This window comes from Colossoma macropomum, unplaced genomic scaffold, assembly GCF_904425465.1.
Source record: "Colossoma macropomum unplaced genomic scaffold, Colossoma_macropomum, whole genome shotgun sequence".
Taxonomy (NCBI): domain Eukaryota; kingdom Metazoa; phylum Chordata; class Actinopteri; order Characiformes; family Serrasalmidae; genus Colossoma; species Colossoma macropomum.
Window position 1 is genome coordinate 33,082,999 of NW_023494801.1, and position 16,805 is coordinate 33,099,803.

Genomic DNA, 16,805 nt, shown 5'->3' on the forward strand with positions numbered 1-16,805 from the left:
GTGTCTCACTACTGGACCGCTTTTCTCCACATCACTGTTTATCAGCTGAAATAAAAGCTTATATTACACTGTGGGTCTTTTCCCACTCTCAGCTGATAAACTCCTAAACTACAGGGTCATATTTCAGCTACTAATCTTAGGAGTTGTAATTCATGTACTATAAATTCTTGACTATCTATTATTTAGTATCTACTATGAATGATTCAATATCTGCTATAAATTATTCAGTATCTGTTCAGAAGTTTCAGCCTCTTCATCAGTTCAAACTGAAGTAAAGTCTGTCCACAGTGAATCTTCAGTGTGTGTGAGGTTGTGTTGTGTGTTCATTACAGGCCGTGTGCTGTTCTGACTTCGTGCACTGCTGTCCTCACGGGAAAAAGTGTAACGTCGCTGCTGGGACATGTGAGGACCCCTCAGGTTCTGAGCCCTGGCTGGAGAAGAAGCCCAGCCGACCAATCAGAGGACGGACACTTCCAAAGACCAAAGGTACGTCATGAAGAACTCACTGCTTCCACTGCAGAAGAAATTTATATATTTAGATTATATTTAGAAGAATATATTTATTGAAAACTCTGGACTGGGAAGAAGCTCCTGGCAAATACCCAGAGATGTACGAAAGTCAGACCAACGTTACAAAGGTTTTATATTCCCCAGGTGGGGTGTTGTTACAATTCATTGACTAATAGAAGTTACAATTCTTTGGTTGTGCATAATTGTGAGATGAATAAACAAGAAAGTGTTAACATATATGCAACATCAAGGCCGACTAGCTAGGCCTCAGTAAAATAAAAGAGATAAGACCTAGGCAGAGTGAGAGGAACAGCTGATTTGCACCCAAAGAACTGTGACAGTCCACCTTAAATTTACGATTTAACATATATAGCATATAAAACCATAAGGACAAAGGAACTGGGACACCTACACATTACACATTACACCTGCATGAGCTTTAATGATACAATGTAGGGGTTTAATTCTAAGTCCATAGGCATTAATATGGAGTTGGTCCCCCTTTTCAGCTCTAACAACTTCCACTCTTCTGGGAAGCTTCTACAAGATGTTGGAGAGTCTCTGTGGGAATTTTTGCCCATTCATCCAGAAGAGCATTTGTGAGGTCAGACACTGATGTTGGACGAGAGGGTCTGGCTCACAATCTCTGTTCTAGTTCATCCCAAAGGTGTTGGATGGGGTTGAGGTCAGGGCTCTGTGAGGGCCAGTCAAGTTCTTCCCAAACTCACCCAGCCATGACTTTATGGAGCTGCTTTGTGCACTGGGGCTCAGTCATGCTTGAACAGAAAAGGTTCTTCCGCAAACTGTTCCCACAAAGCTGGAAGCATAGAATTGTCCAATATGTCTTGGTGCTGAAGCATTAAGATTTCCCTCCATTGGAACTAAGGGTTCTAGACCAACCCTTGAAAAACAGCCCCATATCATCATCCCTCCTCCACCAAACTTTACAGCTGGCACTGTGCAGTCAGGCAGGTAATGTTCTCCTGGCATTCGCCAAACCCAGACTCGTCCATCAGACTGACAGATAGAGAAGTGTGATTCATCACTCCACAGAATCCGTTTCCACTGCTCCAGAGTCCAGTGGCGGCGCTTTACACCACTCCAGCCGACACTTGTCACTGTGCATTTTGACCTAAGGCTTGTGTGAAGCTGCTCGGCCATGAAAACCCATTTTGTGAAGCTCCTAATGTGCAGTTCTTTTACTGATGTTGCTTCCAGACACAGTTTGGAGCTCTTTAGTGATTCAACAGAGGATAGGCACTGTGCGCTTCAGCACTCAGCAGCCCGACTCTGTGAGTTTGCGTGGTCTACCGCTTCGTGGCTGAGCTGTTTTTGCTCCTAGACGCTTCCATTTCACAATAATAGCACTTACAGTTGTCTGGGGCAGATCTAGCAGGACAGCAGTCTCACAAACTGACTTGTGGCAGAGGTGGCATCCTATAACAGTGCCATGTTTAAAGTCACTGAGCTCATCAGTGCGACCCTCTACTGCCAGTGTCTGTCTATGGAGACTGCAAGACTATGTGCTTAATTTTATCCACCTGTTAGGAATGCGTGTGGCTGAAACACCCGAACTCAGTAGTTGGCAGGTGTGTCTCAGTACTTTTGTCCATATCATAAGTCAAATAAATTTCTGGATACATACATCACAGGTGAAATTATTGGTTAAAATCTACTCAAACTTCTCATAAACAATATTTCAGGACTCAGTTAGCTAAATCATAACCATTTCATGTAATAACTTTCTGTTAGGGAACTTTTAGAGGCATTAAACTCTTCAGATGTCTGGTTCCTCTCACCACATTACAAAACAGTTACTTTAGAAAGTAATTCCTGGCTGTTTTAGAATTTTGAGTTAACTGAACTAAACCATAACTGTAACAAAAGAATCCACAAGGGCAACTAGATAACGAAAGAACTCTGGACGTTCTTTCGTTATCTAGTTAGTATTGTTTTTTTGTTTTGCCGGCGAAATGGGGCCGGCAAAACAAAAAAACAATACTATAAATACACAGAGAACAATTAAGAAACACCTGGAGGTAACGAAAGGGCGGGGCTACAGACTAGAGACAGGTGAGACGGATAATCAGGAGGCAGAACAGGAAAGGAGACTGAAACAAAAACAATGACAAAAGGCCATGGACACACAAACAAGAGGGGAGAAAAAGACAAAGACTGTACAGTTACAGTTACTGACGTTACAGAAGTTCAGTCAACTCTGAATTTTAAGGCAGAACAATAACTAACCTTTTTATTTTCAACCAGCAGTTTTTTTTTATGGTGCATCATTTCTCAGTCAGTGTGTTGATCCAGGATGGTGCCTTTCAATCAGACCACTCTGAGTGACTTTCTTTGCATGTTAAACGTTTAATTTTGCAGAAATGCTGAAAAGTTGATGGAGTTTCTCTTTAACACATTGTACTGAATGAAAATATGATCATCTTAAAATGAGACCTCAGTATCTGAATGATCTCTGCCTCGTCCTCTTGTGTCTTTAGGCGCTGATGTTCCCTGCAACGACACTGTGGCCTGTCATGATGGACAAACGTGCTGTAAGAACGCTCAGGGAGATTGGGACTGCTGTCCTTTACCTGAGGTACCTGTGTCTCACTACTGGACCGCTTTTCTCCACATCACTGTTTATCAGCTAAAAAGCTTATATTACGCTGTGGGTCTTTTCCCACTCTCAGCTGATAAACTCCTAAACTACAGCCTTATTTTTCAGCTGTTAATCTTAAGAGTTACAATTCATTACGTACTATAAATTATTCACTGTTTATTCTTCAGTTTCTACTATGAATGATTCCATAAAGAGTATAAATTATTCAGTATCTGTTCAGAAGTTTCAGCCTCTTCATCAGTTCAAACTAAGGTAAAATCTGTCCACAGTGAATCTTCAGTGTGTGTGAGGTTGTGTTGTGTGTTCATTACAGGCCGTGTGCTGTTCTGACTTCGTGCACTGCTGTCCTCAAGGGAAAAAGTGTAACGTCGCTGCTGGGACATGTGAGGACCCCTCAGGTTCTGAGCCCTGGCTGGAGAAGAAGCCCAGCCGACCAATCAGAGGACGGAAACTTCCAGAAACTAAAGGTACGTCATGAAGAACTCACTGCTTCCACCTACATATCTCTGCTGGTCCATTATGCTGTCATTAAAGGGCAATTCCACCAGTTTTTCAAAAGTCAGTCGTTGGATACAAGCAAAGTCATTCAGAGTGATTTGATGTGAAATTTATTGAAGAGAAATTAACCAACTCACATTCCTTTACAGCGGTGTTGACAGGAACCAGGAGTCGCAGTGTCTTTTATAAGCACTGATGATAATAATAAAACCCCATTTCCAAAAAAGTTGGGACGCTGTGCAAAATGTAAATGAAAACAAAATGGAATGATCTGCAGATCATTTAAACCCTAAATTTCATTGAAAATAGTACAAAGACTATCAAATCAAATGTTGAAACTGAGAAATTGTATTGTTTTTTGAAAAATATGTGCCCATTTTGAATTTGATGCCAACAACACATCCCAAAAAAGTTGGGAGGGGGGCAACAAAAAGCTGGTAAATTTGTGTAATGCTAAAAAAAAACACCCTGTGAAAGACTGCACAATCAAATAGTGCAACAATTCAAGAATAACGTTTCTCAACATTAAATAGCAAAGAACTTTTGCTTTTCATCATCTATGGTACACAATATCATTAAAAGATTCAGAGAATCTGGAGAAATTTCTGTATGCAAGGGACAAGGCCAAAAAACAGTATTTGCTGGCCGTGATCTTTGGGCCCTCAGGCAGCACTGCCTTAAAAACAGACATGATTCTGCAGTGGAAATCACTGCATGGGCTCAGAAACACTTTTGAAAAACAGTGTCTGTGAACACCGTTCATCAGTGCATCCACAAATGCTAATTAAAACTCTTAAATGCAAAGAAGAAACCATATATAAACAGAATCCAGAAACGCTGCCACCTTCTCTGGGCCTGAGCTCATTTAAAATGGACTGAGGGGAAGTGGCCTGTGGTCTGAAAAATCAACATTAGAAATTCTTTTTGGAAATCATGGACACTGTGTCCTCCAGGCTAAAGACCACTCAGCTTGTTATCAGTGAACAGTTCAAAAGCCAGTATTCATGATGGTGTAGGGGGCATTAGTGCACATGGTATGGGTGACGTGCACATCTGTGAAGGCACCATTAATGCTGTACGATAAATGCAGGTTTTGTCAACATATGCTGCCATCCAGACGACGTCTTTTTCAGGGAAAGCCTTGATTATTTCAGCAAGACAATGCCAAACCACATCTGCATGCATTACAGCAGCATTGCCCTGTATTAAAAGAGTCCAGGTGCTGAACTGGCCTGCCTACAGTCCAGACCTGTCACCACTGAAAACATTTGGAACATTACAAAATAAAAAATATGACAAAGGGCACTCTGAACTGTTGAGCAGCTGAAATCTTATGTTAAGCAAGAACGGGAAAACGTTTCACTTTCAAAGCTACAGCAGTGTCTCCTCAGTTCCCAAACACTTACAGAGTGTTGTTAAAAGAAGAGGTGATGAAACACAGTGGTAAACATGAACCCGTCCCAACTGTTTTGTAATATGTTATTGGCATCAAATTCAAAATGGGCGTAAAACTTTAAAAAAACAATACAATTTCTCCGTTTCAACATTTGATTTGTTGTCTTTGTAGTATTTTCAATGAGATATAGGGTTTAAATGATTTGCACATCATTGAATTTTGTTTTTATTTACATTTTGCACAGCGTCCCAACTTTTTCGGAGTTATAACACAGTAGTACATAATCTGAAGACAAAATCTACTCAATCCTCTTGTAAACAATATCTCAGGAATCAAGCAGCGTTTTTAGAACTATTACATGTAATTCCTTTCTGTGAGGGAACTTTTAGAGGCATTAAACTCTTCAGATGTCTGGTTCCTATGACTACACTATAAAACAGTTCCTTTAAAAAGTAATTCCTGGCTGCTTTAGAATTGTGCGCTAACTGAACTTTGGCTGCTTTGGGCATAAAACAGTTCAATAAGGACTCAACAAGGTCCAGCCCACACTACAAGGTTCTTTTTCTTTAACTTAATGTTAGAGGTTCAGTCAACTCTGAACTTTTTTACATTCATCCAGCAGTTTTTTATGGTGCATCATTGAGGACAGTTCTCAGTCAGTACGTTTCTCCAGGATTGGTGCCTTTCACATCAAACCACTCTGAGTGACTTACTTTGCATCTTAAACATTTAATTTTGCAGAAATGCTGAAAAGTTGATGGAGTTTCTCTTTGATACATTGTACAGGATTAAAATATGATCATCTTAAAATGAGACCTCAGTATCTGAATGATCTCAGCCTCGTCCTCTTGTGTCTTTAGGTGCTGATGTTCCCTGTAATGACACTGTGGCCTGTCATGATGGACAAACGTGCTGTAAGAACGCTCAGGGAGATTGGGACTGCTGTCCTTTACCTGAGGTACCTGTGGACCAAAAACAACATATATGTGTATATATGTATATATATGTATGAGCCTCTTCATCGGTTAAAATCAGTTACTGTGCACAGTGAATCTTCAGTGTGTGTGAGGTTGTGTTGTGTGTTCATTACAGGCCGTGTGCTGTTCTGACTTCGTGCACTGCTGTCCTCACGGGAAAAAGTGTAACGTCGCTGCTGGGACATGTGAGGACCCCTCAGGTTCTGAGCCCTGGCTGGAGAAGAAGCCTAGCCGACCAATCAAAGGACGGAAACTTCCAGAAACTAAAGGTACGTCATGAAGAACTCACTGTTTCCACCTACATATCTCTGCTGGTCCATTATACTATCATTAAAGGGCAGTTCCACCAATTTTTGTCAGTCATTCATTTTCATCAGTGATTTGATGTGAAATTTATTGAAGAGAAACTGACAGACTCACATTCCTTTACAGCGCTGATGACAAGAAACAGGACAAAAGTAATAAAAAGTAATTCCAGCCTGCTTTAGAATTTGGAGTTAGTATAAAAGTACCTTTATAGTATCTGTACTTTTATACTGAATGAAAATATGATCATCTTAAAATGAGACCTCAGTATCTGAATGATCTCAGCCTCGTCCTCTCGTGTCTTTAGGCGCTGATGTTCCCTGTAACGACACTGTGGCCTGTCATGATGGACAAACGTGCTGTAAGAATGCTCAGGGAGATTGGGACTGCTGTCCTTTACCTGAGGTACCTGTGTCTCACTTCTGGACCGCTTTTCTCCACATCACTGTTTATCAGCTGAAATAAAAGCTTATATTACACTGTGGGTCTTTTCCCACTCTCAGCTGTTAACCTCTTAAACTACAGCCTTATTTTTCAGCTTTTAATTGTAAGAGTTCTAATTCATTATGTACTATAAAGTATTCACTAACTCTTATTTAGTATTCTACAACTGCTATGAATGATTTAGTATCTACTGCAACTTATTCAGTATCTACTATAAATTATTTAGCATTTTCAATAAATTATCATGTGATTAGTATGAAACTAATGGGTAAGTTATGTAGTCATAAAAGGGTTTAAAGGGACTTATCATAAATTTATTTTTTGCAACCTTATGACATTTGTGTGGTTTTATGTTCCAAAATCAAATTTAATTGTTTTTTGTTTGGCCATTTACCAACCTCTCTTTTATCCCTATTGAACCGGGTATATTTGTTGCTGTGCCTTTAAGACTGATATATGTAAGTGAGCTCTGTTCTGATTGGATGCTGGATACCTTCAAAAAGAGTTCAAAATGGGCTGTTTTTTTTGCTTATTTTCCATAATTGGACTGTACATTGTGAAACTATGACCCTAACCATGTTTACATGATGCAATACCAGTCAAAAGAGTTATTAAAAAGATCTTTTTCAGGGAACAAGCCAGTGGTTAAGAGCTTACAGCTGTTCTGCAGAAATGGAAGTGAATTAAACACTTTGCAAATTCCTGCAGATGTCCCAACTTTTCTTGGTTACTTACAAACCCACTGTTGGCACAGACAGTGTTCCTTACGCCCTCTGGGACAGTATTTGGACAATATAGCACAGCAGAATGTAGTATATTGCTGTCGTAATGGCGAGAAAACATTCAGTTAACAAAGTAAAAGCAACAGACCATTATGACCCTTAAAAGAGTAGATCTTTCCTTTAGAGAAATAGCAGAGAAACCCAGCATGTCAGTGAATACAGTTTTCTACACCTTCAAAAGGCACTTGAAAACCGGAGGAAACTCTCATAGGAAGAGGTCTGACTGGCACAATCTTTTCCTCAAAAGTAGAACAGTTTCTTGTAAAACGTCTCTCAACATTTGACTTTTTACGAGGCTGAAGTCGCTTCTCATTCGGCAGCTTCTTGTTTGAATTTTCCCGTTCCACCTTAAATGGCGCCTGAATGTAACTGCTGCACCTTTTAAGGTGGAACAGTAGAGTTCAAATAAGAAGCTGGCGAGTGAGAAGCGACTTCAGCCTCACGACTGTTTAGTGTTTTAGGGACTATATCATACATTTATTTTTATTTTGATGTCTTCTTCAGGGAAGGCCTTGCTTATTTCAGCAGGTCAATGCCAAACCACATTCTGCATGTATTACAGCAGCATTGCTCCGTATCAAAAGAGTCTGGGTGCTGAACTGGCCTGCCTGCAGTCCAGATCTGTCACCACTGAAAACATTTGGCACATTATAAAATGAAAAATACAACAAATGACACTCTGAACTGATGAGCAGCTGAAATCCTATATCAAAAAAGAATGGGAAAACATAGGAAGAGGTCTGACAGGCCCAAAACCACAACGCTGGACTTTTTACGAGGCTGAAGTCGCTTCTCATTCGCCAGCTTCTCGTTTGGATTTTCCCATTCCACCTTAAATGTTCCCTGAGGCGCCAGAATGTTCCTGCTGCACATTTTAAGGTGGAACGGAAAAATTCAAACAAGAAGCTGGAACTGAGCATCTGACTTCAGCTTCGCATCTTTTTTAGTGTTTGACAGTTTCTCGTTGCAGATTAAACGTATCAGGAAACCAGCTGGAGTGATTATAAACACAAATAAGTCCATTCAGCTCCAAATTATTGATATTCTTCTTAAATCTTTCTCTTTGACTTTTCGTTAGCTACTAGCTAGGCTAGATTGTTGTCAGTATTGCTATGGTAACCAGCAGTCGGCGTGCCATTCTTCAGGGTTAAAAGGTGAATTAGCAGTTATTTTTACCGAAATATCCAATTCTGCTGTTGAGAGCCGCAACAAGGCAGTAGAAGAGCCACATGTTGCCGACCCTTGGCCTAGTTGTTACAGCAAGACCATGGCCTAAATTCCTCCAGGCTACGTCAGAACTACCTTAGCACACAAGATTAAGACAGTAGGCCTAAAATCATGGAATGGTCAGCAACTCATTTAGCTGGTTTGGGAGGAAGTGGACAGAAGGATGAAAGCAAAGCAACCCAGTGCAACACATTTGTGGGAACTTCTGTAACAGTGTTGGGAAGAACTTTCCGAACAATTTTTGATTTCCCTTATAGAAAGAATGCTTCGAGTGTGTTCGGCTGTTATATCCGTAAAATGTGGCTATTTTGATGAGTCAAAAATTTAGGTTAAATTTTCTAATAATTCTCTGATTTTTTGTTTATTTATTCTGTGCTTTAATTTCAGAGAACATTGAGACAAAAAAAATGGAAAAATGGAAAGGCGTTCCAAAACTTTTGGCCGGAAATGTAAATTTTCCATTTTCTGTCCGCAGGCCGTGTGCTGTTCTGACTTCGTGCACTGCTGTCCTCACGGGAAAAAGTGTAACGTCGCTGCTGGGACATGTGAGGACCCCTCAGGTTCTGAGCCCTGGCTGGAGAAGAAGCCCAGCCGACCAATCGGAGGACAGAAACCTTTGGATAAAGTGAAAGGTCAAAATACAGCAGCCAATGTAAGCTGTGACTCCAGCCATTCCTGCCCACCGTCCAGCACCTGCTGTAAGGATGTGGACGCAGACTGGGGCTGCTGCCCTTTTGCTCAGGTACTCCTCCGTCCGTTCTCCCCGTCCGTTAGCGCCTGATCCTGTGTGAGTAAGCAAATGAGAAAGTACTCGGAGAATTTTGAATTTTATGGCAGCTGATCTTGGGAAAACAAAGGCAGGCTTGTTAGTCTCCAGACTTATCAGATTATCTTGGACTCATTCGAGTTCAAATTACTCTTCTACTCCTTTTTATTTCCATTATTAATTATTCCTCAACAAAAAGTCTGTGCATAGTTTTTTGACTACAGGAACTAAGAGAAATGCAGATGAACACATTTTTAGTATATAGGATATATATTAATAATAATAATGAACTGTTTTCAGCTATGCTACAAACTTTTGTAATTTTCTATAGATAAAAACATGTTACACAGTGTCAGAAACCATTTAAGTGGCTCCGAGTCGGTCCTATTGTTAACTCCTTTTTCCCTATTGCTTAGCGCAATGCTAGCCAACGCTGTGTAACAGAATTAGCAGTTAGCATTCTTTTCCAGGCGTGTTCAGCTGCCTAACGACATGGAGAAAGATGTGGTGGAGATTCATGTGTCTCAGATAAAGCACATGCTAGCCTTCAACCCCTTAGTGTAGACGTTACCATGACAACCAGCATCACGTGAGTCCAGTCAGAGTGAGATGAGCAGCAGTGAGCAGTGCTTGTGTTTTTAATTGCTTTAAAATGATGTCAGACTCAGGAAAACGTCCTTCACATGTCCTTATTAAAGAAGGCCGAGAGGAAGACATCGTGTTCTGAGACACATAAGCTGGACGTCCGTCCCACCGCCGTCTTTTAAAGATCAGAGGATAAACTTCGCCTCCTCTGCAGACCAGTTTCTGCTCCGCCATGTTGAACGGTATAAACTTTCACTATGACGTGACGAACATGATCAGAACGGACTTAAACTTTCCGATAGGGAATGTAATCAGATACAGGCGTTTACACGGATATTATTCTTCTATTTAACAGATTAGTTACAGGATTACCCACCTCGATCAGTCAGATAGAAACTGTATTCCGAATGGCCTCAATCGGACTAGACTAATCAGATTGAGGTGTTTACATGGACGTATTCTATTCCGATTGAGCTATTAGTGGAATTATTAACGGATTATCAGGCTGCATGTAAACATGTCTGCGGTCAAATAATGTTACTTAATTTTACAGGCCTTTAATTAAATGTTCAGAGCAAAACTCATGACGTTCTATAGATATTGAACTGTTCTGTTCCAGAACCTGTAAAGCTCGAGTCGTTAATCACCCAGAGTTCCTTTGCACTGTTTCAGTAGATGGTGACGTGGCTGTATTGACACTGGCCACGCCCCCTCATGTAGCAGAAGTCATTGCACACTGCAACTTCGGTAGGGATCTGTGACTTCTGTGCATTTTTTCTTTCAGTCAGTATGTCAACAGTTACAAAACGTTCCTGTACTACAAACCGAGCTGCGACAAAACACATTGTTTGCACATGTTCAAAACCAGAAGATTCAGCATCAAATCCTGACTGGAACTGGTGGAGTATTTCCACTGAAGCGCGACAGAAACAGAAAACCCGAGCTGAGTTAGACAAACGAGACTGTTCCTCTTTAAGAGCAACTTATAGCAAAGTCCCCTTGAAATCATCTAATAGTGACCTTAAATTCCAGCCAGTCTTGTTGGTGTAAGTTAAAACGAGTGCAGCTGTATCCTGAATTGTCACCTACACCAATCTTCCCACAGAGTGTGTGCTGTAAGGATCGTTTACATTGCTGCCCTCATGACACCACCTGTAACTTCAGAACGCTCACCTGCAACAAAGACAACGCCTCTGTCCCGATGGCCATGGTAGTCAAAGCTTCTGGACAGCCAGCACAGAAGAAGGAGAAGGAGGACGTGAAAGTGGAGAAGAAGCCAAAGGAGAATGAAGGAAACAGCAACGTTCAGTGTGATGAACGTCATTCCTGTCCCGATCACACAACCTGCTGCTTCATCAGCAAAACTCAGAAATGGGGATGCTGCCCTCTGCCTAACGTGAGTGTACTGTATGAATGAATCTGTCCATTCAACACCCACAAATGCACTGTGAGGTTGGACACCCTTATTCATTCAGCCTAATGAGAAACTGTAGAACTGACTCAGTTTATATCACAATACCTACATTTAGAGTCGGTTATTCATTCAGCCTAATGAGAAACTGTAGAACTGACTCAGATTATATCACAATACCTACATTTAGAGTCGGTTATTCATTCAGCCTAATGAGAAATTGTAGAACAGACTCAGTTTATATCACAATACCTACATTTAGAGTCGGTTATTCATTCAACCTAATGAGAAACTGTAGAACAGACTCAGTTTATATCACAATACCTACATTTAGAGTCGGTTATTCATTCAACCTAATGAGAAACTGTAGAACAGACTCAGTTTATATCACAATACCTACATTTAGAGTCGGTTATTCATTCAGCCTAATGAGAAACTGTAGAACAGACTCAGTTTATATCACAATACCTACATTTAGAGCCGGTTATTCATTCAACCTAACGAGAAACTGTAGAACTGACTCAGTTTATATCACAATACCTACATTTAGAGTCGGTTATTCATTCAGCCTAATGAGAAACTGTAGAACAGACTCAGTTTATATCACAATACCTACATTTAGAGTCGGTTATTCATTCAGCCTAATGAGAAACTGTAGAACTGACTCAGATTATATCACAATACCTACATTTAGAGTCGGTTATTCATTCAACCTAATGAGAAACTGTAGAACAGACTCAGTTTATATCACAATACCTACATTTAGAGTCGGTTATTCATTCAGCCTAATGAGAAACTGTAGAACAGACTCAGTTTATATCACAATACCTACATTTAGAGCCAGTTATTCATTCAGCCTAATGAGAAACTAGAACAGACTCAGTTTATATCACAATACCTACATTTAGAGTCAGTTATTCATTCAGCCTAATGAGAAACTGTAGAACAGACTCAGTTCATATCACAATACCTACATTTAGAGCCGGTTAATCATTCAGCCTAATGAGAAACTGTAGAACAGACTCAGTTCATATCACAATACCTACATTTAGAGCCGGTTAATCATTCAGCCTAATGAGAAACTGTAGAACAGACTCAGTTTATATCACAATACCTACATTTAGAGCCGGTTAATCATTCAGCCTAATGAGAAACTGTAGAACAGACTCAGTTTATATCACAATACCTACATTTAGAGTCAGTTATTCATTCAGCCTAATGAGAAACATCATCATCATGCTTGTTGTATTTACACACTGCAAGTATTGTAGTAGTACTTTTATATAATACTTATTGTTAAGTTTTGGTTGTGAACAAAAGAATTAATTCTTGAAACAATCTATGGTAAATGATCCAAACAGGATTTTTTCTCTGTGGTATCTACGTAGATACAGCCAAACAAGCTCTCCCATTGGTTAGGCCTTCAGGATCTGAACTGAAGTCAAATTGTAACAGATTTTTCTCACCTACATCACGTTTTCCTCTCTCTCTCCTGTCCCTCTCTCAGGCTGTGTGTTGTAAGGATGGAGAACATTGCTGTCCAGCCCAGTATAAGTGTGATGCGACTCAGACCTCTTGCGTTAAGGGTGATGTGGTCATTCCCTGGTACACTAAAGTGGCAGCCGAGAGCAGCCCTGACCAAAGCGCCGTCAGGTGTGACTCACAGACAAGCTGCCCCGTTGGCGCCACCTGCTGTAGGCTCAGGACTGGAAAATGGGGCTGTTGTCCTCTTCCTGAGGTAAGTGTCTGTGTGTGTGTTTACAGCCAAATATTCCCACAGTGGTAGGAAAACAAAAATGGAAACATCTACCGGCCCTTTACTCCTTTTTTTTAAATATTATTTTCTTGTTTTTTTATTTTTTACATAAAATGCACATTTATAAAAATACATACAACACTTAAAAAGTAATATGTTGAATTTGCTTGATTCAAATCTGTGCATAATTTCCATATGAATAAAATATATGACACAAACACAGTTATTACCACAGCACTGTGTAAATGTAGCACATTTTTTTCATGTCACAATATTGTACGTTTGAATAATCAGTGTTCAAAATGTTCGGATGTCCTTATAGTTACTGACGTTAAAGTTAAGATTAGGTTTAAAGGAATAGTTCGGCGCAAAAATCGTATGTACACAATTTTTTTAATTAGCTCAAATGTAGTCGTTCAGCCAAGAATGTTTGGTGTTCTTTAGTTTTAGCATTGGAGATATGAGGCGAATGTTGCTACCAAACACTAGAAGTCAATAGTCACCCAAATCCTTTTCATAAATACATCCTCAAAACGTCTCTAAACCTGCTCTAACCGCATCCAGCTCTTAATTAAGGTCCCACAGACTTGACGATGTAGTTTATTACTTACAGTGAGCTACTAAAATGAATAAAACGTTACTGTATAGCTGAACACTGCAGGCATCTATTGTAGAAAACAGGTTTTATGGTGAATTTCGCCTCCAGTACGCGTGCATGTACATCATACATGTATTTGAACTCAATATTACAAGATTTCTGTTGTGTCTATTGTTGATCATCTTCAATTCCATTCAATTCAAGTTTAAACAGTTAAAAATAAAAAACAGAAACCATAAATATGCATAAATATGCACAATAATGCAGTGTCCAGCTACATAGTGGAGTTTTATTAATTTTTGTAGCTCACAGTCATACTGTGTCCTAAAGACATCACTACAAGTGTGCACGAATTAATTGAGGAGCTGGATGCGGTTTGATTGGGTTGAGAGGCGTTTTGGGGATGTATTTGCACAGAACATTTGGGTGACTATTGACTTCTAGTGCGCCTTAGCAATGTTAGCATCATAGCTCCAGTTTCAGACAAAAGAAGCAAAATTTGAACGCCAAACATTTCTGACTGACTACATCTGGGATGAGTGGAAAACTCTCAGTTAGGTGTTTTTTACCAAACCACTCTTTAATTTATTTGTGGAGTAATAAAGTGGAAAACCTGCATAAAGACCAACATGCGAGTAATTTCTCTTCATGTTTTATTAATCATCCTGGAATGAATGAAATATTTTTCCACTACAGTTTGTCTCTCATTATCCCCCCTCAGGCCACCTGCTGCCCAGACAGAGAGCACTGCTGCCCTAAGGGCTACATGTGTGATGAGGACTCGAGCTCTTGTGTGAAGACCATCTTACTTCAGGTGGAGACGGTTCCCTTAACACACATCAGGCACCTGCATAATGACATCCAGTGCGGAGGGGGATTCACCTGCAAGGACACTGAGACCTGCTGTAAAACCTCTGGGAGCACCTGGGGCTGCTGCCCGTTTGCGAAGGTAAAAGCTCTGAATAAAGATTTTTAGGCCTGAAACATACTTTACTCAAGGACGGGAACGCAAATGACAGCGCTCGGCCAGCGCACAGCAAACGCTCGGCCCTTCTGTACAAACTCACCGCGCGTTCTTACGTTGCTGTGGAGGTTAAAACACTCAGTACTGAAGGGGGCGATAGAGTACACATTTAGAGAGGGACCTGCTGTTATTCCAGCAGCCTCCACAGCTGAACGTGGACAGTGGAGGAGAGTGAGCTGCTTTACCTCCTCTCTCGGATTGGAAATGCGATAGTCAATCATATTTTTATGCCGTCTTTCCGTGAGACTCAGCTGCTCGTCTGCTGTGGCAGGTGAGAAGCACGCTGGCGGTACCAGACCGCTCGGTCAGGCTTGGCTGTCGTTATAGCGCCCCTTGCTGTAACGCTCAGAATGCAGCTTGCGATGCGTTATGAAACGCTCCGTGACACGTTTTTGAACGCAACTACGTGTGAAACCCCGTCTGCTCAGCTCGAAGCGTCTGCGTTCGCGTCCTTGCGTGGAGTATGTTTCGGGCCTTAAGCTGAGTGGTCAGTGCTACTGATCTGCACCAATCTGCACCATGCAGATTCAGTGCCTTTCTGCAAAATTTGCCACTTTAAATGATGAACGAGACAGTTTTGGGAGAGTGGGGGTTTCCTGCCAGCAGAGAAGTCACAGTCATTATTCAGCCCTACCTGCAGATGTAGCATTTAATAATTGTTTATAGGCCAATCAGGACTAAGATAACGTTACTGAAATGTGAAAAGAGAGCCACTATTCAGGAGTGGTGAAGATTCACATTCGCATATTCAACCGCACATAGATAGATAGATAGAACTTTATTGCATTTACATACATAAATGCTTTTGAAAGGAGATTGAAATTAATGTGTAAATTAGCACTGTTAGCAAGCAAGACAGTCAGCTTCCATTTAGTTTGTGCCTGAAATTAATGTAGAACATCTATGGACTGCAACCACTATGAGAACTAAATGACGTCTACAAATTACATTGCAAGCGGCAACCATAGGGGTCCAAGCATTTTACACCATTATGGAGCCAGTATAGGCCTTTCAGCAGGTACAACACAAACAAAGAGCAAAGTTGTTAGAATTGGCTCTATTTATAATACACTTTCAGAAATAAAGGTACTAAACTGTGACTGGGGCAGTACCCCTCTTGTCACTGGGGTGGTCCCCTCAAGGCTTCATCTCATTTCCTTTAGTCAGGGAACGTAACTGTACCATAATGCACTGAAGTTGTATTGACTCCACACACCCCGTCTCGTCTCCAGGCTTTTTATTTTACTGTTCTGTTTTAAATCATTAGGTTATGAAAAGGTACAAATATGTACTTTTCACCTGGATAAACTTATTTAAGGTGCACAATCGGGCCTTAAAACCACTGTTGTACCTTTGAGGACACATTTACGTTGTTTGTACCTTGATGAACGAAAATGTACCAGCACAGAACCTTTATTTCTGACAGTGTATTGTGGGTTCTCAAAAAGAGACTCCTGCCAAAATTCGTACATGTTCTTACCTGTCAACCTGGGTATGGCAAGCAATATATATTTAAAACATTTTTTTTTTAATTCTAGAAAACTACAATACTTGGGCATAACTTTTTGTATTTGCATAACTTGAACTCAATGAGGTAACATATCCTACAGAAATCCCTGTATTGAATTTGAGAGCACCACATAAGTAAGTCTACAAGAGCACTTTATTGTTTGCATCTTTAGTCCTTTGGTTTCACTGGTAATTATTGGGATATAAGCCTCTATTACTTGTTGGCTACATTAGCCTCGTAGCTCCAGTCCTAAAACTAAAGAAGCGAATTTCAGACACCTAACATGTCTGGGCTGATCAACCACATTAACGACAAAAGGGAAATGATGTAATTGTGCATAACTGAAACAGTATTAGCAGTCTGAATTGTGTCTGTCCTTTGATCTATTTGTAAAA

General features: G+C 40.5%; 1 protein-coding gene across 1 annotated transcript in view; it reads left to right on the forward strand.

Moving 5' to 3' along the window:
- grna (granulin a) overlaps positions 1-16,805 on the forward strand; it is a 36,551-nt gene that overhangs the window by 16,752 nt on the left and 2,994 nt on the right. Inside the window, 10 exon segments of the mRNA XM_036590070.1 lie at positions 333-486; positions 3,009-3,106; positions 3,444-3,597; positions 5,885-5,982; positions 6,117-6,270; positions 6,615-6,712; positions 9,236-9,502; positions 11,217-11,507; positions 13,030-13,260; positions 14,598-14,825. Coding sequence (XP_036445963.1) covers positions 333-486; positions 3,009-3,106; positions 3,444-3,597; positions 5,885-5,982; positions 6,117-6,270; positions 6,615-6,712; positions 9,236-9,502; positions 11,217-11,507; positions 13,030-13,260; positions 14,598-14,825 — 1,773 coding nt within the window.